The sequence below is a fragment of the Phocoena sinus genome, chromosome 11 (genome assembly GCF_008692025.1).
Source record: "Phocoena sinus isolate mPhoSin1 chromosome 11, mPhoSin1.pri, whole genome shotgun sequence".
Taxonomy (NCBI): domain Eukaryota; kingdom Metazoa; phylum Chordata; class Mammalia; order Artiodactyla; family Phocoenidae; genus Phocoena; species Phocoena sinus.
In genome coordinates this window covers 88278239-88305314 of record NC_045773.1, presented here as the reverse complement: position 1 = coordinate 88305314, position 27076 = coordinate 88278239, and the positions used below count along the sequence as shown (strand labels likewise).

At 40.4% G+C, this 27076-nt stretch overlaps 1 protein-coding gene across 4 annotated transcripts in view; it reads right to left on the bottom strand.

Annotated features, from left to right (window-relative positions):
- Positions 1–1412: 1412 nt before the first annotated feature.
- MBOAT1 (membrane bound O-acyltransferase domain containing 1) overlaps positions 1413–27076 on the bottom strand; it is a 119857-nt gene continuing 94193 nt past the window's right edge. For 3 of the 4 annotated variants that reach the window (XM_032649519.1, XM_032649516.1, XM_032649518.1), the window contains 6 exons: positions 26151–26343; positions 21412–21515; positions 19374–19438; positions 17157–17289; positions 14447–14598; positions 1413–2834 (listed from right to left, as the gene is read on the bottom strand). In XM_032649519.1, the coding sequence (XP_032505410.1) occupies positions 2708–2834; positions 14447–14598; positions 17157–17289; positions 19374–19438; positions 21412–21515; positions 26151–26343 (774 nt within the window). In that variant the 3' untranslated portion in view covers positions 1413–2707. The remainder of the gene's footprint in view (positions 2835–14446; positions 14599–17156; positions 17290–19373; positions 19439–21411; positions 21516–26150; positions 26344–27076) is intronic. The other variant, XM_032649517.1, reaches the window with a different exon arrangement.

The window sequence follows — 27076 nt, the reverse complement described above, 5'->3', positions numbered from 1 at the left end:
TATCTCTGGGCTTTCTATCCTTGTGTTCTTTTTGATGACAGCCATTCTGACTGGTGTGAGGTGAGATCTCGTTGTTTTGATTCACATTTCCACGATGATTAGTGATGTTGAGCTAAAATAGAATATTTCAAATCTGGCCTTTTCAAAAACAAACCCTAAAAAGTATTTCTTTTAAAGTGAAAGCTCATCAACCCAAAACATATTTATTAAATGCATATTATGTTTAGGACAACTAGGAACTCTAAGGCAATAGGAACAGTCCCAATCTTCTGTTTAAACTTTAGTCCTAAATTGAAATTTTTTCTATGGTTAAATGTTCTCAGGGGAAAAAAGGTACCAATTGCTCTTGGAGGTGTTGTCCTTTTAGTACTGAATAAGGCCTCATAATATGAAAAGGGTGTCCCAGGACCTAGCACTGTCTGAAATAGAGAATCTATAAGCCCAGATTCCACAGGCTTGACTTCCATTCCATAACGAGTAATTGATTCTGAGTGGTCTCTTAAGGGACCAGTGGTCCTTGTTTGCCCAGGACTGAGAGGTTGGCAGAGTCTCTGCAAAGCAGGACTGCTGGTCTCCCTAATGATCACCTCTCCTCTCGCCACCAAAGTTCTTCTCTCAGAAATGAAGACACTAAATACAGAGAACCCCAGACATAAATCATATTGCAAGTTCAAAGATTTCATTGTAAGATGGATTATTCCACACACTCCATGCCAATGGTGATGTATACCATTTTTGCTGGTGTGCAAGATGGGTATTTTTCTTGGTCTTGCACCTCAAAATATTCCTGTTGGAGACAGACCCTGACAGATTTTAGGCACCTACATTCTCTTCCCTCTATCCACTATCTAATATTCCTCCGGGACAGCAAAGTAGGGTTGCCACAAGGTTCCCTGGTTAAACTGGGGTAAGCCTCCTATGCTGGCACAAAAGTGCTACTTCTTAACTTCTATTGTCTCACATAAGGACTAGAGCTCAGGTTCTGAGCAGCATCAGGACCACACAAACTATTTAAGGGACAAGCACATCATTTCACATTTCATTGTCCAAAGAGACGCACCAGCAGGATACCTCATAGAAAGGTCCACGGCCATTGGCTCTCTTGGGACCGTCTTGGATTCAAATCTCAGCACAAGCACTAAGTCTGTGACTCTGGGGCAGTTAGCAGCCATCTTCCTGATTCTGTTTCCTCATCTGTAAAAGGAGGTTAATCCTACCTGCACTGTTAGGAACGAAGATCAGAAATCAAACCAAAAACATCCAAGCACCTGACACGTAGTACAAATTGAACGTGTGATGCTCAAATTTTAAGCAAGTAAAACCTTGTACACATTTGTTAAAACAAATACACACACACAAAATACACACACATGCTTCAGAACGGCAAGTCTGACACAAACAAAAAGCACTTCTTTTTAGAAATATTTCCTTTATGTAGAAATGCAATATTGATTTAGTAAGAAACTCATTTTTAACCATCTGATTTGAACAAATTCTCTCCTCCCAAGGTATTTGATTGAGGGTACAACATGGTAGCATATATTTTATTATTATCATTATTATTTTCCACAGCAGTTAATACCACGTTTCCTTCTCCCACATAGAATATCACCCAATAGAAGTTTCCCAAAGGAGCCACAGCACATTCATTACAAAGATAGAAAGGAAAACCATTTTTCAATCTCTGCTTTCTAATAGGATGATTCAACTAAAACAATGTCGGATTTAATCAGCTATGAAACTGAAAAAAAATGGAGACCAGCCCGAGTGAACATCATGGGCTATGATCATGAACACCTCTGAGAAGTGAGGGGAGAGAAGAGAAATATCTGCCTCTTCTTCCCAAACTTCAATATAACTTTAAATTACTTTAAAAAATATTTATAAAAAGACATCCCTCTGCCTTAATGGTGTGAAATCTGGGTGTCTTCTCAGGGCCATGCCTGGGCCAGCAGATGGCACATATGCAATGGAAAACAGTAGCCCCTCTGAGACTTCTGGTATGTGGACAGGAGACTTTCTGATTTCCAATCTTGGCTCATTTCAGAAGAAAGAAGGGTTACATCCCTGGGGAGGGGGGGGTGGCGGGGGAAACGCAGCCACCTTCAGGGCACATGCCTGACCTCCAGTCCATTCAAGTGTCCATTCACAGTTCTCCAGGCTCATTGAATTTTCAGTATTCTGCAAACCTCCCTCCACACGGTCCCTCCCTCCTCGGCAGTCTTCTGAGTGTAGATAATGTGTTTGAGAACAGTAATGTCACAAGTCAAGGGACTGGCGGCTTCCCAAGGAACAACCGTCTTGCATATGTTCTGGAAGACAAGTCATCTCAGCTTTACCTTCTAACTTCTGGAGCAGACGCCCGGGTTCCCAACGTCCAGATTTCAGTGGTTGGAGATCATGCCAGAAAAGTGAAGACCCAGCTAGCCCAGAATGGACTGTCTCTGCAGTTCTAGCACATTCTCCACACACCTCCATACTACTGAAATGTCCTAGAAAGTATTAAATCAACTGGACATGGCTGATTCAATGGTACAAAAAAAGCTTTATAAAAATACTCCCTGCACTTAAAAAATCAAAACAAAATAGATGCATGTAAACATCACCTCTAAGTCACTGGAGAACTCTGGAGGCTTTTTATCTCCTCTGTCCAGTGATTTGCAGTCTTATGTGTGCAGCTTTTGTTTGTTTCTTTTCTTTGGAGGTATCAATCTATTTTTTTCTTATTAACAGAGTTCAGAGTCTGAGGCTGCCTTTGATTATGAGCTTGTGGTTTGATTGGCAGGAACAGTATGATCAGGAGACTGATGACGTGTAAGTAAAAGTACATGGACCTAGGAATAAACACACAAATTATATTTCAAACAAGGGTGTATGTGGGAAATGTCACATGAGGCAATTACATCACCTTTTGGCACTGGCGGACCTGACTGCACTCAGGCTCGCCTTGATCCACTCCACAGATAACTCCCTTTGGTGGGGTGAGTGGGCCAGGGACGGACCAAAACCACAAAGCTGGGCAGAGCAAACCAACCAGCCCATCTGCAGACAGATGTATTGCAATGTCCCACTGACGTAATAAGCAGATCGAGAGAATTAACCCTGACAGCTAGAAACCCACCATATTAAAAGTCTAAGGATGCATGGAATGAAATTGAAGCCCTACCCTATGTTCCCCAAACACAAATGCAACTGACACTTTAGCCAATGTGCTCCACTAAGTGTCAGGGGTTCCTGTATATATTATGAGCCTGAGGAATCCAGATTTCAAAAGCCTACTCCATAACTCGATTTTCATCCAAACTAAAACAAGTTTTGCTTTTGAGGTTTGTGGACTTATTGCCTAAGTGTGATACTGGACACAGGGTAGATGCTCAATAAATACTGTACACATCAATGAATGCAAGTAATTAGAAAGCAGCTTTTATAAAATTGTTCTATATCCATTTGGGAAAACTGAACTTACACTTTCTCCAATGCTTTTTCAAGGGCAAAGGAAAATAATGTTAAGGGGCAGGGGACCCACAATTGATTTACATATAATTCCCCAGCTTTTGTGATCATAATGTCAGATCTATAGAATAGTTAAAAGCTCCAGCAGAAGCAAACATATCTTCATTTCTTCTTTCAATAAGCATTTACTGCCTAGGATGTACGAAGCATTGAACTGGGATCTACAAAAAGGCAAAGACCCCACCCCTCCTTTGGGGAATGGAATAGAAGAGACGTATAGACACAATGGTAGTAATTAGCAGAGCGGTGAAGAGCCACAGGTAAGTGACCATCTGATTTACTGTTTAAACCAGGACGTTAATGAGGGTAAATAACAGCTCTACAGAGAAACACACTGGTTCAGCAAGTGTAAGCTGGGATTCTCACAGGCACACCCCAGGCAGAGGGAACTCCAGCTTTCAGAGTCTGCTCTCGTAAAATGTACTTTGTTCTTGCATTTTGCCTTAATCTTTTACATGTGGCCAAATCTACACTAGAGCAATTTTGTTAGATTAAAGCCAAATATTCTGGAAGTCAAGGGAGAAAAACTTCAACTTCCCAGGGAGGTTTAGTAACCTATCCTGACACTCCATACTTCTCTCAAATTTTAAGCAATACTTCCATCTTTTTGTTATGGAAAAACTCAGCTAACATTTATAGAGCATGCTAGGACTAAACTAGGTACTCCAGATACACAGATGAATAAAGCGTAGTTCTACTCTCAAGGAGTTTGCTATCTACAAAAATTCCTACACAAATTCTAACATTCTTATACATTGCATTTAATAAAGTGCTATCTAGTTAAAGACAACACCACATGAGATTTGCTTTTGAAAATGATTTCATAGAAAGGTTCTGCTCTGGCTAAATGTTTGCGTCCTCTCCCAAATTCATACGTCGAAGCCCTGACTTCCAATCTGATGGTATTTGGAGAAGTAGACACTGGGTGGTAATTTGGTTTAGATGAGGCAATGATGGTAGGTCCCCCATGACAGCATTAGTACCCTTATTAGAAAATAAAGGCAAATCAGAGCGTGAGCCATCTTTCTCTGTGTCCCTCTCACTGTCCCTCACCCCATCTCTTTTGCTGTCCTTGTCTCCCTCCGTCTCTCTGCTATGTGAGGACACAGTGAGAAGGTAGCCTTCTGCAAGCCAGAAAGAGAGCTTTCATCGGAAACCAAATCTGCTGGCATCTTGATCTTGGACTTCCAGCCTCCAAGATTGTGAGACATAAATGTCTGCTGTTTAAGCCACCCAGTCTATACTATTTCGTCATTGCAGCCTGAGCTAAGACAACTCCGTTCTTTTTTAAAAAATTTTATTGGATTATAGTTGATTTACAACGTTGTATTAGTTTCAGGTGTACAGCGAAGGGATTCAGTTTTATATATATATACATACATTTTTATGCTTTTCTCATATAGGTTATCACAGAATATTGAGTAGAGTTCCCTGTGCTATACAGGAGGTCCTTGTTGGTTATCAATTGATATCTTATAGTAGTGTTTGTATGTTAATCCCAAGCTTCTGATTTATCCCCCCAACCTACATTTCCCCTTTGGTAAATATAAGTTTGTTTCTGATATCTGTAAGTCTTTCTGTTTTGTAAATAAATTCATTTGTATCATTTTTTAAAATTAGATTCTAGATATGGGTGATATATGATATTTGTCTTTCTCTGTCTGACTTCACTTAGTATGACATCTCTAGGTCCATCCATGTTGCTGCAAATAGCATTATTTCATTCTTTTTTATGGCTGAGTAGTATTCACTGTATATATGTACTATATCTTCTTTATCCATTCCTCTGTAAATGGACATTTTATGTTGCTTCCATGTCTTGGCTATTTTAAATAGTGCTGCAATGAACATTGGGGTGCATGTTCATTTTCAAATTATGGTTTTCTCTGGATATATGCCCAGGAGTGGGATTTCTATTTTTAGTTTTTTAAGGAATCTCCAGACTGTTCTCCATAGTGGTTGTACCAATTTACATTCCTACCAACAGTGTAGGAGGGTTCCTTTTTCTCCACACCCTCTCCAGCATTTACTGTTTATATACTTTTTGATGATGGACATTCTGACTGGTGTGAGGTGATTCCACATTGTAGTTTCGATTTGCAGTTCTCTAATAATTAGTGATGTTGAGCATCTTTTCATATACTTTTTGGCCATCTGTATTGCTTCTTTGGAGAAATGTCTATTTAAGTCTTCTGCCCATTTTTTGATTGGGTTGTTTGTTTTATATATATATATTTTTTGACATAGAGCTGCATGAGCTGTTTGTATATTCTGGAGATTAATCCCTTGTCAGCTGCTTCGTTTGCAAATATTATCGTCCATTCTATGGGTTGTCTTTTTGTTTTATGGTTCCTTTTGCTGTACAGACGCTTTTAAATTTAATTAGGTCCCATTTGTTTATTTTTGTTTTTATTAGGAGGTGGGTCCAAAAAGATATTGCTGCAATTTATATCAGAGTGTTGTGCCTATGTTTTCTTCTAAGAGTTTTACAGGTCTTTGATGTATTTTGAGTTTCTCTTTGCATATGGTGTTAGAGAATGTTCTGATTTCATTCTTTTACATGTAGCTGTCCCATTTTCCCAGCACCACTTACTGAAAAGACTGTCTTTCCTCCATTGTATATTCTTGCTTCCTTTGTCATAGATTAATTGACCATAGGTCCGTGGGTTTATTTCTGGGCTTTCTGTCCTGTTCCATTGATCTATATGTCTTTTTTTTGTGCCAGTACCATACTGTTTTGATTACTGTAGCTTTGTAAGTATAGTCTGAAGTCAGGGAATCTGATTCCTCCTGCTCCATTTTTCTTTCTCAGGATTGCTTTGGCTATTTGGGGTCTTTTGTGTCTCCATACGAATTTTAAAGTTTTTTGTTCTAGTTCTGTGAAAAATGTCATTGGTAATTTGGTAGGGATTGCATTGAATCTGTAGATTGTCTTGGGTAGTGTAGTCATTTTGACAATATTGATTCTTCCAATTCTAAGAACATGGTATATATCTTTCCATCTGTTTGTGTCATCCTTGATTTCTTTCATCAGTGTCATAGTTTTCTGAGTACAGGTCTTTTGTCTCCTTAGGTAGATTTATTCCTACGTATTTTGTTCTTTTTGATGCAATGATAAGTGGGATTGTCTCAATTTATTTTTCTGATCTTTTGTTGTTAGTGTATAGGAATGCAAGAGATATCTGTGCATTAATTTTGTATCCTGCAACTTTACTGAATTCATTGATGAGCTCTAGTAGTTTTCTGGTAGCATCTTTATGACTTTCTACGTATAATATCATGTCATCTGCAAACAGTGACAGTTTTACTTCTTCTTTTCCAATTTGGGTTCCTTTTATTTCTTCTTTTCTCTGATTGACATGGCTAGGACTTCCAAAACTATGTTGAATAAAGTGGCAATAATGGACATCCTAGCCTTGTTGCTGATCTTAGTGGGAATGCTTTCAGCTTTTAACCATTGAGAATGATGTTAGCTGTAGGTTTGTCACATATGGCCTTTATTATGTTGAGGTAAGTTCCCTCTATTCCCACTTTCTGGAGAGTTTATATCATGAATGGGTGCCGAATTTTGTCCAAAGCTTTTTCTGCATCTATTGAGATGATCATATGGTTTGTATTCTTCAGTTTGTTAATGTGGTGTACCACACTGATTGATTTGTGGATATTGAAAAATCCTTCCATCCCTGGGATAAATCCCACTTGATCATGGTGTATGATCCTTTGAATGTGTTGTTGGATTCAGTTTGCTAGTATTTTGTTGAGGATCAGTGATATTGGCCTGTAATTTTGCATGTGTGTGATGACTTTGTCTGGTTTTGTTATCAGAATGATGGTGACCTCATAGAATGAGCTTGGGAGTGTTCCTTCCTCTGCAGTTTTTTGGAAGGGTTTCAGAAAGATATGTGTTTAACTATTCTCTAAATGTTTGATAGCATTTACCTGTGAAGCCATCTGGTCCTGGAATTTTGTTTGTTGGAAGTTTTTAATTGCTGTTTCAGTTACAGTACTTGTGTTTGTTGGAAGTTTTTGATTGCTGTTTCAGTTACAGTACTTGTGTTTGTTGGAAGTTTTTGATTGCTGTTTCAGTTACAGTACTTGTGATTGGTCTGTTCATATTTTCGATTTCTTCCTGGTTCAGTCTTGGAAGGTTGTACCTTTGTAAGAATTTGTCCATTTTATTGGCATTAGTTATCTGTAGTAGTCTCTTATCTTTTGTATTTCTGTGCTGTCAGTTTAACTTCTCCTTTTTCATTTCTAACTCTATTGATTTATAGAGTCCTCTTCCTTTTTTTCTTGATGAGTCTGGATAAAGGTTTATCAATTTTGTTTATCTTCTCAAAGAACCTGCTTTTAGTTTCACTGATCTTTGCTAATGTTTTCGTCTCTATTTCATTTATTTCTGCTCTGATCTTTATGATTTCTTTCCTTCTGCTAACTTTGGTTTTTCTTTGTTCTTCTTCCTCTAGTTGCTTTAGGTGTAAGGTTAGGTTGTTTGAGATTTTTCTTGTTTCCTGAGGTAAGACTGTATTGCTATAAACTTCCCTCCTATAACTGCTTTTGCTGTGTCCCATAGGTTTTGGGTCATTGTGTTTTCATTGTCATTTGTCTCGAGGTATTTTTTGATTTCCTCTTTGATTTCTTCAGTGATCCATTGGTTGTTTAGTAACATATTGTTTAGCCTCCACATGTTTATTTCTTACAGTTTTTTTCCTGTAATTGATTTCTAATTTCAAGTGTTGTGGTTGGAAAAGATGCTTGATATGATTTCAATTTTCTTAAAATTACCAAGGCGTGATTTGTGACCCAAGATGTGATCTATCCTGGAGAATGTTCCATCTGCACTTCAGAAGAAAGTGTATTCTGCTGCTTTTGGATGTAATGGTCTACAAATGTCAATTAAGTCCATCTGGTCTAATGTGTCATTTAAGGCCTGTGTTTCCTTATTGATTTTCTCTCCAGATGATCTGTCCATTGATGAAAATGGGGTGTTAAAGTCCCCCCCCCCATTATTGTGTTACTGTCAATTTCTCCTTTTATGGCTGTTAACATTTGCCTTATATATTGAGGTGCTCCTATGTTGGGTGCATACATATTTACAATTGTCATATCTTCTTCTTGGCTTGATCCCTTGATCATTTTGTAGTGTTCTTCTTTGTCTCCTGTAAGTCTTTATTTTAAAGTTTATTTTGTCTGACATGAGTATTGCTACACCAGCTTTCTTTTGATTTGCATTTGCGTGGAATACCTTTTTCCATCCCCTCACTTTCAGTCTGTATGTGTCCCTAGATCTGAAGTGGGTCTCTTGTAGACAGCATATATATGGATCTTGTTTTTGTATCCATTCAGCCAGTCTATGTCTTTTGGTAGGAGCATTTAATCCATTTACATTTAAGGTAATTATCAATATTAATGTTCTTATGGCCATTTTGTTAATTGTTTTAGATTTGTTTTTGAAGGTCTTTTTTTCTCCCCTTCCTCTTTTGTTCTCTTCTCTTGTGATTTGATGTCTATCTTTATTGTTGTGTTTGGACTGCTTTTTCTTTTTTTTGTGTGTGTATCTGTTGTAGACTTTTGGCTTATGGTTCCCATGAGGTTTTGATATCGCAGTCTATATATGTACAAGATTGTTTTAAGTTGCTGGTCACTTAATTTCCAATGCATTTCCAATATCCTGCATTTGTGCTCTCCTTTTCTCACAATTGCTGGTTTCGATATCATATTTGTGTGCAGATGATTTCCTACCTTTGCTTTATGTTTGCCTTTACTGATGAGCTTTCCCATTCTTAATTTTCTTGATTCTAGTTGTGGCCTTTTCTTTTCTGCCTAGAGAAGTTCCTATAGGATGTGTTATAAAGCTGGTTTGGTGGTGCTGAATTCTCTTAGCTTTTGCTTGTCTGTAAAACTTTTTCTCTGTTGAATCTGAATGAGAGCCTTGCTGGGCAGGGTATTCTTGGGTGTAGGTTTTTCCCTTTCATCACTTTACATAACATACCACTCCTTTCTGGCCTGCAGAGTTTCTGAGTTTCAGCTCATAACTCTATGGGGATTCCCTTGTATGCTATTTGTTACTTGTCCCTTGGTGCTTTTAATATTTTTTGTCTTTGGTCTCAGTGTGTTCCTCCTTGGGTTTATCTTGTATGGGACTCTCTGCATCTCCTGGACTTGATTGTTTCCTCTCTCATGTTAGGGAAGTTTTCAGCTATAATCTCTCCAAATATTTTCTCAGGCCCTTTATCTCTCTCTTCTCCTTGTGGGACCCCTATGATGTGAATGTTGGTGCATTTAATGTTGTCCCAGAGGTCTCTGAGACTGTCCTCACTTCTTTTCATTCTTTATTCTGTTTCACAGCAGTGATTTCTACCATTCTGTATTTCAGCTCACTTATTTGTTCTTCTGCTTCAGTTATTCTGCTCTTGATCCCTTCTACTTTATTTTTCATTCCAGTTATTGTTCATTTCTGTTCGTTTGTTCTTTAAATCTTCTAGCTCTTTGTTAAACATCTCTTGTAACTTCATCTGTGCCTCCATTCTTTTTCTGAGATCTTGATCATCTCTACTATCATTACTCTAAATTCTTTTTCAGGTAGGTTGCCTATGTCCACTTCATTTAGTTGTTCTTGTCGGTTTTTATCTTGTTCCTTTGTCTGGAACATATTTCTCTGCTGTCCCATTTTGTCTAACTTTTGGTGTTTGTGGTCTTCTTTCTGCTGGCTGGAGGATCATAGCTCCTCTTGCTTCTGGTGTCTGCCCTCTGGTGGGTGAGGCTGGTCTTGAGGTTTGTGCAGGCTTCCTGGTGGGAGGGACTGGTGCCTGCCCACTTGTAGGTGGAGCTGGGTCTTATCCCTCTGGTGGTCAGGGCCATGTCAAGGGGTGTGTTTAGAGGTGGCTGTGAGCACAGTATGGCTTTATGCACTCTGCTGATGGCTGGGGCTGTGTTCCTACCCTACTGGTTGTTTGGCCTGAGGCGTCCAAGCACTGCAGCCTGTAGGCTGGTGGGAAGGGCCATGTCTTGATGCCAAAATGGCAACCTCTGCGGGAGTTCATGCTGATCAATATCCCCTGGGGCCTCTGCTACCAGTGTCCTTGCCTCCCCACCCCCAATGAGCCACAGCTGACCCCTGCCTCCCCAGGAGACCCTCCAAGACTTGTAGGTAGGTCCAGCCCCAGCTCCTATGGAGGTACTGCTTTGTGCTGGGTCCCAGGGTACATGAAAACTTGTGCATGCCCTCCAAGAGTGCAGTCTCTGCTTCCCCCAGTCCTGTGGAGCTCCTGTACTCAAGCCCCACGGGCCTTGAAAGCCAAATGCTCTGATGCCAGACCCTCAGGCTGGGGAGCCTGATGTGGGGCTCAGGACTCTCATTCTTGTGGGAGAACCTCTGTGATATAATTATTTTCCAGTTTGTGGGTCACCCACCTGACGGGTATAGGACTTATGTCGCAAAAGCACCCCTCCTACCGTCTCGCTGTGGCTTCTTCTTTGTCTTTGAATATAAAATATCTCTCTTGGTAGATTCCAGTCTTTTTTGTTGATGGTTGGTCAGCAGTTAGTTGTGATTTTGGTGTTTTCACAAGAGGAGGTAAGCTCAAGTCCTTCTACTCTATCATCTTTTCGGAATCACAGGTTCTTTCATAATACATTTAGATGTTCACTTGGGGCTCATTTACAACTTAAAGGGAAAAAATTAGACTAAGAAATTTAAAGCTGGGATTCGTAATCACTGTACATTGAAAAGTGACTAGCCAGAAAAATGAAGCCCATCTGACATTTAAATGTCAACCAGGGAAAGGGTATCCTGAGAAATGGATTTGCATACAACTGCCATTCATTGCCAATTATTTAAATTATCCCCTAGTGAGGAACAGATCTGGAATGCATCTAGACCCACCTTGAGTAAAAAGATGATTCAATTTTTATTTCTTTTGCCAGATTCAGTGATTCTCTTAAGAGTTTCTGAAAAAAATTGTTTTTAAAAGATTCTGAAAACTTTTTTTGAGAGGCAATCTATAATAGCCATTGGCAACATGTGGCTGTTAAAATTCAAATTAGATAAACTGAAAACTCCATTCCTCAGTCACACTAGCCAAATTTCAAAAGCTCAACAGCCACATGCACTGGTGGCCAACATAGTGGATGGCATTTCGGTCATTGTAGAAACTTCTATTGGACAGAGCTGATCTAGATAGGGAACTTAAATTATATACATAAGCAACTATGAAAACAAGATAACATATTAGGTTGACTTGCTTGTAATTGACAGAAGTGACAGAAACGTCAATTTCACCCTAAACCAAGGTGTTTTCTTAAAAAAAAAAAAAAAAAAAGATTGTTTTTAAAAAGAAATGGAAATCTACATGAGTGATCTGGATTGATAATGATTGAATTCTTTCCCTAGAACTCCTGCCTAAATATAGAAATTAGCATACTTCGTTGGTTAAATGCATGTGATCACAAACAAATCACCACTTTGTGCTATTCCCCTAGCAGTAACATTCTTCCAAAATAGCTTCTCCTAGAGAAATTTTTAGTAACTGCACTACTGCTCTTGCCGTTTAAAAGAAAACAAAGAAAAAAAATTTTGCATCTGAAACTCGGGCCTTTCTGTGTGAGTTTTAACTGCTCACCCTCTCTGGGCCTCCACTTCCATATATGATAAACAGGGACATGGATACCTACCCTTGTCTCTTCTCAGCTCACTACTCTCTACCTTGGATCGATTCTATATTCTGCCCACACTCATGTTTCTCGGGGCTTCCTCCTATCACAACTGCTCCCTGGGTCTGGAACACAACCCACAGTGTTCCATCCACCACTCTCAGCACCCTCAGACTCCAGGACTCAAACGCTGCTTCCTCCCAAGAGCCGATTCCTGTTACATGCTCTCATAAATCTTTGTACCATTCACTCAGAGTATGATCTTAGTGGGTATTTATAAATTTGTCAATTATTTCCTGTCACTTCCACCAAGCTATCTCCTCCATGGAAGTAAGAATGATTTCTATCTTTTGCTCACCATCCCATCCCCCAGCTTCTAGAAAAGTCCCCAGCACACTGTAGGTATTAAATGGTACTGAGTTAAATACAGGCATTTCTGCTACAACATGATACATATATTCCTGAAAAAAATCTTGCGTCTGGCAACATCATGTGCTTAAAACACCAGGACTAGGGTGGTTTTTCTGTCTCTCTCTAGTTCCTGTTTATTAGTCCTCATAGGCACTTAGATTTTCCAAACACGGGGGGAAACCCTCAGCCCCATCCATCTTACTCAGGAACGCAAGTCAATGTGTTTCGATGCGTGTTATAAAAAAACAAGTACCTCTTTTTAAAAAATCTGATTTAACGGAACGTTTTTTATCTCACTGTTCCACTTCTTTTATAAAAGTCATCTCCTCACTAGCAGCTCTCTGCCCTAGAGTAAGGGAGTGTGGAGGGGGATTGGGCCACCTACAAAGAAAAGGGAGAGAAGGGCCCAGGGGTACAAGTTAACCTATGAAGACGGAAGCAGACAACTCAAAACCTATGAGACTTCGTAACGCAATGAACACCCAAGCCAGAAACTTGGACAGCCTAGGCAGATAGCTCAACGGGCTAAGGCTGCTTCAGGGGGCAATGAAAGTCCCAGATAATGAAGGGCAAATGCTGGCTAGAGGGCACTGAGACAAGAGAAAGGACAATAGAGCTGTGAGCAAGTGGGGCTGCCCAGAGGGAGGGTGCAGAGGAGGTAAACCAAGATGGTGCAGCTTGGGCGGGGCGCCTCTGAGAAGAGGCAGCCCAGCGCTGGGCGGGCACTCATGGCTCCTACCGCTGTAGCAGCTGAACTGAGGGCTATTTTTGGCTGAAGATTTCATCATTTTTCCACTCTTCTGGCATCCCTTGTCTAGAAAAATTTGTGTATAAACCAGCTCAACTTCCATGTTATACGGACATAACTCCTGTGACCTAACCGGCATTATAGAAACAGAATTCATTGAGGAGCACGGTGTACTTCCCTCTACCTTCTTTTCCTATAACCTAAAAAAAAAAAAAAATCATCCTAGACATTGATACCTGTACCAAGTAGTAAAATTTCTTTGATCATTCCTGACCAGCGAGTCCAATCCCTGATGTACAATAAGGCATGTTTGCATGTTTATTTCTAAGCCACTTTTCTGACTGTAGCTATGGTCCAAACTCAATCTGCAAATCAGTAAAGAACACAAGTTGGTATTTATCCAGTACAGACTACACGCCAGACACTGGGCTGAGCCCCTTGCACGTTTGCCTCATTCAATCCTAACACCTAAAGGTGCTTGGAGGTGAATTCTATTCTTACCTTCATTGTACAGTTGAGAAAACACTGGTAAAAGAGGTTAATAACTTGCCAGAGGTCATGTAACCATCTCTCCAAGAGCAGTGAAACACGACTAATTCAACAAAAGAGGGAAACAGTAAAAGCACAAAGAGGTCTGCAGTTCATCTGGAGGGCTGGTGTTTGAATATAAGGGCCTGACACCCTTTCCCTAAGACACCCTTTCCCTAAAGTCCTCTTGTCTGTAGGGTGAACCCAGCCCCAGCTGCGGCCTGCTTCTGTCCCTCTCTGAGTGCCCCACGGCCTCCAACATAGCCTAACCCCAGGAAACAGAGGCAAAGGGCAGCGAACTCACCCTCTGAGTCTGTGATCTGGATACATCCCTTCAGGATTCACTGCCGTAAGCATCTCTTACTTACATTAGTCATGGCTGAAGGGCTGCCTGTCAACTCTGCTCACTGTATTACTATTTGTCTGTTGGCATCTCCAGGACGGACACTTCCTCCTAAAGCTTTCTCTAGACATTTTCCCATCGAAACCATACATAGAGATTGTCAGTCCTGATTGATTCAATTTGCCAACTCCTAAGTCCAACACAGAACAGACAAGTTTACTATAGAGCAGCCGGGAACAGTGGAAACTTACTTGTATAAACTGATGGTGGGTTCAACGGCCAACATAACGAAGGGGGCGACGGTATAAGAGACGGCCAGCTGAGTGGCGGCCCAGGTGACTATGTCGTAAACAACCTTGAGGGCTTTTGAAGAAAGGAAGTAATGTCTGTAGTTGTTCCTCACCTGCTCACCAAGGAAGTCATGTTGGATGGGGGGGGGGGGATACAAAAAAATAGAAACTTTTACTCCATGCATGCAGGTAATACCCCTCAGGAAAATAGGAGGTAAAAACTACCAACCATCTGAGTTCTATTTTCAACGAAAAATACCACTGTGGCTTTTCTTATTATTAAAAAAATGTAAGTTCATTCACTGTAGAAAAATGTTTAAGGAGCTAGGCAGAATCAGATTTTTTTTTCCTTTAATATCTCCCAGAGAAAAGCACTGTTGAAAAACTCGGCACGTACCTTCCAAGTCCTTTTAGATTCATATATCCATATTTACGTTTCCAGTGGCGTCAACATATGTTTAGCCTGTTTTTTCATTTAGTAGCATGGCATGAATGTTTTTCCATGTCATTAAATATTCATCTGATACAATTTTCATTATGGGAAAGTTAGTCTCCTATCCCCTGCTATTGTAAACAATTCTGTGATGTATACTCTTGTAGAAAAGTCTCTGCCCTGTTTCCTAATTATTTCCTCTGAATAACAGTAATAATATAATAGTATAATAACATGAGCTACTATTTATTGAGTGCTTACTGTGTGCCAAGCCTGTGCGAATTCCTTACGGGTATCATCTCTGTTGACTCTCCCGGGACACAGGCCTATCACGTAAGCATCAGTATGCCTATTTTCCAGACAAGGAAACAACATTCTTTGAGATGGAAAATGCTGGGTCAGAGGATACTCATTTGTAGGTCTTTTGACACAGATTTGGCTCCAGAAAGACACCTAATTTCCAGATGCCAGAACCAAAGACAGAGCTGCAACAACGGCTGTGTTACAGGTAGGTCAGCCTCAAATCAGGAAAGACTTCCTAGGGCTGCCTGGGAAGCCGAGGGCACCTCCTAGGCTCTAAGTTCCTCAGGACAGAGGCTAGAGGTCCATCTGTGGGCAGTACTGAAAAGCATGTAAGAGATTTTACTAGGTAACTTCCTGGGCCTGAGACACTTCATGACTGTTTGAGTTCATTCTCCTTTTGGAAAAAAAAATGGAAATACTGTTCTATCAACCCTCTCCCCTCCATCCCTTACCTAACTTATTTGTGAAAAACATTTCCAGGTCACCCAAGAGGCTTTACATAAGTTAATCCTTTTATACCCACTGAAATCAACTAGAGACAGCTTAAGAAATAATACTCTGAAAGTATTAACAAAATTCTGGCCTTTGTTCAAGCTTGTCCTCCCATCTGTTTTTCAGTTTTGTGATCCAAGTCAGTATATGTACGGGAGAAAAGAAAATGTCTTCTGTTTTCAATGCACAAATATGTAAAATATGTACTTTAAAGTGTGCTAATCAGGATAATCAATTATCCATCTTGTTCACACATGTATCCCCACAAACCTTCTTCTAACTAAAATAGAAATTCCATGAGGAACTTTTGTTCACTGCAATAGCCCAGCACCTACTAGCATATAGTAGGGCTCCTGAAATATTAATAGAACAGATGAATTCAAGAATCAGTGAATAGCTAAAAGAAATGGAAAAGAATTCCCACTCTACCTGTCTCTCCATTTAACAAATATGAAGAAGTTATCCATTTCTATTCCCAGCACTAGACCAGGAGCAGGGGCGCCACATGTGTTCTACTCTCCATTTTTTCTCCAGTACCCATCACAGTACTTTTGGCACGTACTAGGCACTCAATAAATATATTTTTAAGATAAAAAAAAAGAACGAGTGAATAGCTGTGCTGGGGCTCCTAGATCCACATCTAAAAATACAGCTCAACAAATCTCATTAAAAGCTCTTGGCACCTGAATAAGGAATGCCACAATCATTATCAAGTATTGAAATGAAATAAAATTCAAAGCTCTGTATTTGACAGAATACAGTGAATTGTAATTACTTATATACATGTTCATCTCATTCTTTGAGAGCAGGCATATTTTTTAATTCTGTTATTATTCTTGCTCTACAGCCAGCAAATGGCAGGAACAGTCTAGGACAAACTGAAGGCTACCCCCAAAACCTAGAGAAACAAATTTATCAAATTCACAAAGGACTTTACACAAACTAATTTAATTGGATCCAACATGAGGGCTGAGAGCAATCTTTAAGAGAACAGTTCCTATGGCTGCAATTTTTCCGGTTGCTCTGAAACCAAATTATTTTTAGGTGTAGGATAATGAAAAGAGAAATTAAGTAGAGTGTAAGCAAAATGAAGTTTTACAGAGCCTACGTTAATAATCATTGTCACCTGTAATTAGTAGACTGTATGTTTACAGCCTTTAATGATTAAACATGTTTTCATCTCTTAAGGCACTAAACATTGTTCCCAAAGTCCCTTTGTTTTGCAAACCCCCCCTGCAAGTAATATGAAAATAAAATGCTTAACCATTTTATGACCATAAGTTCCAATATATTTAAGTATTTCTCTAATGGGAAGACTTTTGTTGATTTTTCAAAACATCACTCCTACCATCACCCCCAACACCACTTCTGCTGGGACCTAAAAGACAAACACACAGGCATCCGATTACTAAGGAAAAGACCCCACAGCCAAAGGGAGCTTACCGTTCTGGCTGCTAGCGTGACAAGGATTCCAGTTAAGAAGGTAAAGTAGTATCCAGGGTAGACACCATGCCACAGGGCAGACAGGATGAAGGTTAGCACTGTGGGGTGCCAGGGAACCCGCTCATAGCACACTCTGTGAAGACAGGAAGGTACAACGGGCCATAGGTCAAACATACCAGAAACTTCCGCCTACACCTGCATCATTTTGGAACCAATCATGCAGAAATCATTTGATCCAATATTGATGGCACGTGTGCCTCACCCTTTTCAGGCACTTGCAGTGCAATCCAAGCAGCTTTGAGCTCTAGTTTTCTTAAACACTCCCAGATGGGCCATTCACACAGTCCAATCCCTTTGTAAGATGCATGAATGTTTAACCTCCATAGGACTAAATGACCTGGACCCCATCACACAATATCTAATAAAAGAGTGGTCGCTTTTCCCCAATGAGAGCTCCTGCCTTATAGAAGCTTATTCCACCAATGGCCTAATCTACCAGGGATACTTATGGATAAATAAGTGCCATTGGCACTAAAACTTTTAGAATCAGGGTCTTTAGAAGTGAGATCCTTATTTCGTCTAAATTAATTTACTTTTCCACACTGGCCCCAATGTCATCTAACTCATCAACACTGCAGCCTTCTCATCTCTCTTGGCCATGACTCCACAGAATCAATGTGTCAGTTATATGGCTTCTTCAGTCCTCAGTATCTATTGGATTCCAATCCATGAATTTGCCTTAAAGAGTGAGGACATCCTAAGAATCTAGAAACTGTCAGCAAATACCCTGGAGATCTTTGGCATCTTGGCTGTTTATTAAAACAACGTGAAAGGGGACTTCCTGCCAAATTCAGTCCACGGATTGCCAGTGGCACCACAGGAGCAGAACTACATGGCTTCCTAAATGAGAGGGCCCAGATGAAAAGTAAAACAGAAATCCCAACAGTTAATACCAATCCAGCCTGCAAGTTAAACCCAAACTAAGGACTATGGCTCTCTCTTCATAGGAAGAAAGGGAATGCATTTGAGGAAAGAAACACAGGATGGGACTCCATTTGTAATGTTCCTTTTTGAAATGAGAGGTAGTTTGCATGGGTATTTGTTTCTTACCCTCCGTATCCTTTTGTATGAATGCAATATTCCACTTTCTAAAATGATTTTTAAATAGTTTTTTTTTCATTTTTTATGTGCCCACATGTACGTTCAGTCACGTAAAAAATGTTTATGTAGAACAAACTCCTCGTGGAGACTGTAGGACTCTCCATACATTGGGATTATTCAATATACAGAAAGAGGTTTATGCTAAAATGACTTGCAAAATGAATAGCAATAACATTAGGGGCAAATTTTCAAAAACTGCATGTTCAGAGTAGTTGCATGAGTTTACTTTGTTGGAATTATTATACATTGTCTCTTCTTTTACCCCGATGTTTTAACTGATGAAAAGTGCTACTTATCAAAATCAGCAGAACCAACAGCTTAATATTTTTATACTCTCCCTGCACTCATGTGATAGGAATATTCACGAGCTCAAGTCTGCCACTTCAAGGATAGCATATCGTTAGTTCCACAATAACTAATGTTTCTAATTTTGGAATGTGTAGAAAAACAAAAGGACAGAGAAACAACAAAAATACAAAGTTGAAAAGCATAAGCATTTGGGGCACCATAAAGCTTTCAATACGGGGGATAAAATAAACACAGCAATCTTCAGTGATCTGATGCTGACACTGACTTTCCATGACATCTGAGCAATAGGCTCTCCTCTAGATAAGAGGCAGCACATCATAGAGCTTAAGAGCCTGGCTCTGGAGAGACACTCATATCTATTATCTATGAGATATGGGCTCATATCTATTGCTCATAAGCTGTGTGACTTTGGGCAAGTTACATAACCCCTCTGTGCCTCACTTTCCTCATCTGTAAAATGGGGATAATAATTACCAACACCTCATGGGATTGTTATGAGGATTAAATGAGTACCTGGTACACAGTAATGGCCGTATGAAGTATTTGGTACAGTAAAATAAATATGCTACATTGTGACCTTCTCAAATTACTGTATTTCTACTTTTTCATTTACACAGCATAGATGTTAATACCAAACACAAGTGTCAGATGAGGTTACCACTGGCAGACTATCGCTGTTCATCTAATGACACCCATCTAAACATATCCCAGTGCCGTGAGTAATGAGGTCGTTTTTGGTTTCCTTACCGCTTTAGCCAAGTAGCTGTCTGAATATTCCAGTTTTCTAAGTACATTCTGAAACTTGTGGCAGTCTAGAAAGGAGAAAATAACACCTATCATTAGCTTTAAAAATACCCCCAAGAAATGGAAAGTCCTCCCCAGAATTCCCCTGGCGGCAGATGAGACGTGCTATTCCAACAGTGAGTACTGACTCAGGAGCAGATCTGCTGTTCCATCGCACACAGTCAAATTTTCGGGGGTTTATAAGATTTACTTTGCAACTAAAACTTGGCTCACAAAGTCTCAATTTTTCTCAATCTATTTTCAAATTATAGGACGACTGAAGGAATGTTTTGTAGGTTTTCCTTCCATTCTGGTGAAACACAAAATTTAAGTCATCTGAATTTTAAAACTAAATACTCTAAAATGGGATTTGCCACCGGAAAAGTTTCATCATGTGAATTTAGCGCCTTTACGGAGACGGCTTGAATTTAATTGTCATCTTTTCATTCTGTGGCCATCTGTAAACCAGGTCAGTCTGGTGAAGTTATTCTACAAATAGCACAGGTTCAAATGCTTCCAATTGTATCTAGAATAGTAAGGAGATTTTATGTAGGAAGGAGTCACAATACAGAAAAGGAAACAGATATCACCCAACTGGCAATGATGCAGGTAAATCAACCAGTGAGAAAGAGAGATTCCAAAATAAGTCATCAACTGGGTTTTCTCATTCAAAAGAAAAAAGAAGAAAAAAAGGCTTAATAAAGGCTGGTGGTAGAAAGCATGAAGCAAACATTTAAGAACCAGAATTCCTAACAAAGTTGCAAAGTGCAAATGTCACTGTTTTCTGTTTCAACCGTAATAAAATCTTAGGCCACACACTGGCCTGATGTAATATATTTGGAAGGAAGGGAGAGAGATATCAGACCAATGATGGACGGACAGACAGACTTCTGTACTATGAGTTTTTAATGTCAAAACCCTACGGAGTTTTATTTATCCATTTAGACACCTTCTATGGCTGATAAAATGCTATACACACAGCTTCAAGATGCCTTAAATAAGTCGGACTTCCTTGGTATCCTTTAGCTCCTTGCTCTATATCAACTTTATTGGAAATACAAACTTTCTCCTTCTGGTTTTCTTTTATAATAAATCCATAACTCAGCCCTTTACCCAGAACACATGTCCCCTGAAGGCCTAGTTTCCACCAAATGTGGGTGGCAGGTGGTCAGTCTCCACATCCCGGGTTTCCTGCCCTATATGGCATCCCCTTTCTGCCCAAACTTTCCAGTGGCACTCTGCCTGCCCTGTGGCAGGTGGAAAATCAACCACCAGCAACCATAAGTCACGTGGCTGGAGAACCAACACTTTGGTATGTTGAGAATCATGCCCTTCCTCCCAACCAGCTGCCAGGAGGAAAAGGACCCAAGACTTGGCATTCCTTTCAGCTCCGAGGGATGACAATGCCAAGGGAACCAAGAAGGATGGGGCCCCAGAGAGACCACCTCTAGAGACGGAAACATATCCAGAACTGTGGTCCAAGAACAAAGCCAGCGAAAAAGAAAAACCACGCTAATTCTAGTGGCCTAAAAGCTGTGCACCAGTTACAATTCTTAAAAGCGAACGCATTACAAATGTTTCCAAAGGAACCACCAAGAACACTGGCAATGCTGAAATCTAAATACAACTGCTAGTCTGTACCCTTGACTGAGGAAAGGAGAACGTGAACAAGAGAAAACGATATCTGTACTTTCTAGTTGACAGAACAGGAATGTAAGCAACAAAAAGATTTTCCTGGCTCTTTTTCAGATTTTTCGTGTGTTGTTACTACTTGAACCATTAATACTGCCAAGAAAGTAGGCACCTTAAAAGAAAAGAAAAAAAAAAAAAAAAGGAAAGAAGTTCCAAGATACAAAATGTCCCCGAGCCCGCTGGAGCCAGCATTTCCCGATAGCAGCTTTTCCTCGCACACTGATGATAAACTTCTATGGATACCACACTCATAGCGAACCATCTGCTTTATTCACAATGGCAGCTTGATTCAAAACCATGATAAACTCACCTCAATTTTCCGGATGTTTAGGTTAGAAAGCAGATCCCAACAGAAATTTCCATTCTTATCCACTCCGCTGAACCCAAAGCCAGCTGCGTTATTCACTGCGTCAGCTATGGTTTTTAAAACAACACATTAGGATGTGGAACAAAAGTCACATTGCTGCTTTAAAAGATACTAAATGTCTGTCTAGCTTTAAGATGAAGAGAGAGAGTTTCCTTGGAAAAGAAACCAAAATAAATTTAAAGGACCTGGCACCATTATGAATCAGTTTGGGCTCTCGGGTGACCTCAACTTTTATTCATTTTTATTCATTCACTAGCATTTAGTGAGCACTAAGTAAGTAAGAAGGAAGGTGCTAGATGCTCACAGAATGCAAAATGAAAAAAAGAGAAATGAAGAAGCAAAACAAAGAAACAGGAAGATTTAGTGACCAACTGGATATAAGGGGAGAAAGGGAAAAAGGTGAAAATACATATAAGCTCAGAGACCAGAAGGTATAGGGGACTCCGTCCAAGAGCCGTCATTAAAGATGGCGGGACACAGGCTGATATCATTATATCAGGAGGAGAACCAGCTCTGAAAGAGAAACTGGAGCTCATTCTGGACATGTTAAGCATGACATGCCAGTAGGATATCAGTTGGGGCAGCCAAGATACAGCTAGAAAAATTTAGAACCTAAGGAAAAGAACGGTTCTAGAGATGTGAATTTGGGACCAGCTGCCATAGAGGCCACATGTGGACACAATGACCAAAGCCACCCTACCCACAAAGTCAGTCCAAAAGCTCCTGTGTCCACCGTTATGTCACTTCACTGAACTCTATGAAAATGCCCCCCTGCTGTATTTCAGTTCTACTCAATTCCTTAATGAAATTTTTTACACTCAAAAAGAGATCTGATGAAATCAACACAGTTGTACTATGATAGCCAAGAGGCTAATTTTTTCTCTTCACTTATCTTCTTTCAAGTTCAGTCTGTTAGAATATTTTCCTAAGAAAAATAAACTAATGAAATTTTAAAGTCTGAGATCTGGGGGAGAGCTCAGAGAAACCTTTCCTTCGCTAGTTCTGTTCATTCCATTTCTATGGGAGTTCAGGTCCAACTCAAGCTGGACTTCTGAAGAAAAATCACCCGCTCTAAGTATGCCTCCTTTCCTTTTCGGCATCGTTGATGATTTAATATCGCTTATCTTATTCTTAGCTTCACTGTAAAATGATCTGGTTTCTTTTAGAAGAAAGGAGGAAAAGTACCGAGTCCTAATATGTCTTTCTCCCAAGCCGACCGGAGGGAAACCCAGTGGAAAAGAAAAAGAGAACAAAGGCAGAGTGTACCAGCTAAGAAACCAAGAGTTTTAAAATGTGTGGGCACAAACTGTGAATGACAGAAATAAACTAAACCAGGAGAGGACAAGCCCTTGAGGGTTGTGTTGACAACTAAAAACAGGGCTGGGCTGACCATGCTGGGACCAGCATGGCAACCCAGGAATTCCCTCTCCCATCTCCAGCCTCAGATCTAAAAAAAAGAAGAATGACTTTTTTTTTTTTGGTCCTTACTATTTTCCCAGGATTCTGTAAAGCATTCCACAGACATTTCTCATTTAATCACACCATTGTGAGCAAGGTGGTGGTTCAGGGTGGGAATGACAGCTCTCCCGGGTTCCCTTCTCCACTTGGGAACAGGGTCAATTCACAGCCTTGGGAGAGTTGTCTAACTTCTAGAAACCTATTCCCCTGCATAGAAAATGGATGTAATAACAGTACCCATTTTAAAGGGATGTTGAAAGGATTAAACCAAATTGAATATATGTAGAGTGCCTAACACAGGGCCTGGCCCAAGTCAGCACTCAAGAATGGTTAGCTGCCACCATTACTATCATTATTTATTACCACACCCATCTTGCTATTAAGAAGATTAAAGCTTAGTAATGTTACCACCTGAGTGATCTTAATGTTAAACAGTGCCAGAATCTGAATACTAGAACTCTGGGTTCCACAGCCTCAGTGGCTAGGAGTCGTCTGAAAGATAAATGTAAGAACCAGGAGTGGTGACTCTCCGAACTGCTGCATTTAGAGGAGGTCAGAACTCCCTGCTCCCCTGAGCGCATTCTGCTACCCTGTATCCAAGACTGGTTTTTGCTTTAGAGCAGTTAGAGGTTCTAATTTCACCAGTCTAAAACTGGCTTCGCTTGCATCATACACGGCTCTAACATATGACTGAAGATAAATTCATTTAGACACCCACATTTTGGAATCTGTGATCTTTAGAACACAGCCTGGGCTAAAATTGAGTCTCACTCATTAGTACTAATTAGTAGAAGAAAAACAACCAAGCAGCCTCCCATGCTAAGTCCAAAGAAAATAGCTGTACTCTTTCAATAGAAACGGTAACTAGAATTAGGCTTACACAGTGCAACTCAGCTGAGATTCATCAAGAGGCCAGCTTTAAGGATTCAATTTATAATCATGTATTATTAGTATATCAATTATATGTAAATGGTGTTTGAAAGATCTGGATAAAACAATTATTCAGTTAAGCAGTTTAAACATTCCCTGTTACACTATTCATTGCTTCTTTACTCATAAATAATACAAAGCTTAATTTCAGACCAGCCCATGCAATCTAAACTACAACAAACTTCAAATTGAGGCCAAAGTAATGAAGTGTTTCTATGGAAGCCACGAGAAACAATAAAGAAAGGGCAGTGGGGGAGAACAGACAAAGAGGTAAGTCCACAGAGAAAGCTGTCCATGGAAAGGGTCACTCCTCTATTCCAAATATCTGGGGTCACTCCGCAACGAGCAGACTGATGGCAGACACCCCTGTGCCCTGTAAGCCCCTCCCCACCCAGGTCCCCGCCAGCACAACCCACCTCGTGTTAGACTTTCCCTATGAGACTACGGCATGGCCTTTCTTTCCTCCTTAAATCAGGAGCTGCTTTACTCCAGAAGCCAGCCCATAAGCCCTGGGATACAGAATATGGCAGTGGGAAGGGGAGGGAGAGGGGAAAAGAAAAGGAGGAAAAGTGAAGAAGTAGAGGTTAGGAAAGGAGTGAGATTCTATTACACACACACACACACACACACACACACACACACACACACACACACACACACTCTCTCTCTCTCTCTCTCTCTCTCTCTCTCTCTCTCTCTCTCTCTCTCAAGGTTGGAGCAAAGCAAAAACTCTACTTCACATACAAAAATATGCCCAGTATTCCATCCATAGTAGGCCTAATGCCTACCTATGAAGGAAATTATTTTTCAATAATAAAGCATCTGCAGAAAAAGGAATCAGATACACGGAGACTCTGGAAGCCCCTCCCCCAAGGACCAGTCCATATACATCATCCCCTCTGTAATCCTACCACTGGGGCAGCTCTTGACGTGTATTGCCTGGTTGGTGTACACGTCTGTGTCCTCACAGACTGTAACGGTCTTGAGGGCTGAGATATCTTACTCACCTTTGAGTTCCTCATAGCACACAGACTGGTACTCCACAAAAAAAAACTCCTTGAATTAAACTGAATGGGACCAGAAACAAAATTTCCCCCGTGGCAAATTTTGGAAAAGCTCTGAAGTCTCTCTCTGGTCAAGCATACTGCGCTAGACTGAACATTGTGACCTTTAAAAATAATTTGGACCAGGAGCAGGGAAGAAAGAGGAATGGGGGGCTATTCCTTTGTTTAATGGACAGTTTCTGTTTCAGGAAAAGGTCTGGAGATGGATGGTGGTGACGATGGTTGCACAACACTGCAAATGAACTTAATGCCATTAAACCGAACACTAAAGATGGTTAAAATGGCAACTTTTACATTATGTATATTTTACCGTGATAAAAATAATAAATGAAAAAAACCAGTAGCTACGAACTTGATTTGGGGGCTATAAACGTGGAGCATGAAATGAGAGAAGAGAACTCAATTATTTAAGTGCTGTGCCCTTATGAAATATGGACTAAGCACTGGGAACTGAGTTTAATAATCTATTTGGCTTCATAAACCAAGTCGCTGTTCCCTGACATCAAGCCCCAGGTCACTGGCAGCTAAGGTGTTAAACTTCCATTCCTGAAAGGGTTCCAAATAGATACGGTTACCATGCCTTATCAGAATACTTTACCATTCTTGGTAAGTAAACAGAAGGTTTATTGCTCACTTTAGCAAAGGTTTCAACTTTTCTGGTCTAAAATTATTTAAAAGGAAAGAGACGAAAACTTAATATTGACTAAAGATATCTCACAGGGGAAAAAAAAAGTGTGATAATACCAAATTAAGTTGAACTTTCTACCTTTAAAAAAAAAAGTCACTTGAAATCAGTTTCTTTCTAAGGTATAAAGCTTAACCAACAATTTCTTAAAGAAGTGTAACCTAAATGAGCACATGTGTTGATACAATTAAGTCAGTGTACATCCTGTATTACAGACAAGCCAGAAAAATTACCAGAAAGCCAGATCATTCTGGAATTTTCCCCTAACTTTCCAAGTAGGATTGGTAGAAGAAGCAGCTTCCAGGTTGTGACGTCTGTTAATAACAACAGCCGGGATTTCTTTCCTCCTTATCGCAGATAATTGAGTTTATGGGTGGCGGGAAAGAAGAGGGTTACTCCGGAAGGTAGAAAGTGACCCTGGCTCAACTGCCTTCCATCATGCATTGGACTTTTTTTAGATTAGCTGATCCAAATGCTGCCCTGGCCAAGTCATCCAAGGAGTGTCATTTTTCCCTCATTCATTTAGCACCCTCCAACAAACTCACCTAACGTCCAGGCAAAGTAATACTTGGGCTTCGAGGCTTGCATGACAACATATAAGTAGCAGAGTCGGGTCAGAAAGTTTGCTTTATGAACAAACCAGTCGTCAACCAGGCAGGTGACAGGGAAGGTCTTCGTAAGCGTCAAAAACAAAAGGAGAGACACCAAGGTCATGCACAATTTGTGGATCACGGCTCCCTGAAAATGGGGGGAAAAATGAGGTAACTATTCAGAAGACACGGGTACGAGGAAAACAATTTCAGCAAAGGCACATTGAGAACAAAGCCGTTTCAAAGCTGCTTTGGCAATATTCTCTAGAAGGAGTGGCAAAAGGCATTCTTCCTCAGGGCACGCGTTGGGTGATGGGCATTATGTGCTATATTTACATGCAGAATACACCTCTGACACCTGAGGGGGATGGATCTAAAACGAGAGAAAACTTTTACCGGCACATTCTACCAACAGTGGGCAGGTGGTTTTATTACCCAAAACATAAGGAAATCAGTAACATTACAGGGTGGCGATCTTCCATCAGAAAGAAAGAACCATTGGCCTTGCGGTCCTGCAGCCAGCAGAGCCAAGGAAATGGGTTTGAATCGCCAGCAAGGGGCACAGAGGCTTAGCTGGGAAGGATTATGTGCACATGACTACATGTCTGAGCCAGGACGTGGGCAGGTAGTAGAAAGCTTTAGAAAACCTTTCTGGTTGGTTTACATGTAGTCTGCTCTGGGGTTAAGCCATACAGAGGTTTTGAATTCCTCTGGATGGAATCGTTTTGCCTGGTTCCCCTGACATTCCGAACATCAACAGAATTATAGGTCCCAACTTTATAAAAACAGACTTCTTTTACTTGTAACATAGGGATAGCAGTAGCACCTCCCCCAGAGGGTGGCTTGGGGTTTCAGCGCGTGAATATTTACAAGGGGCTGAA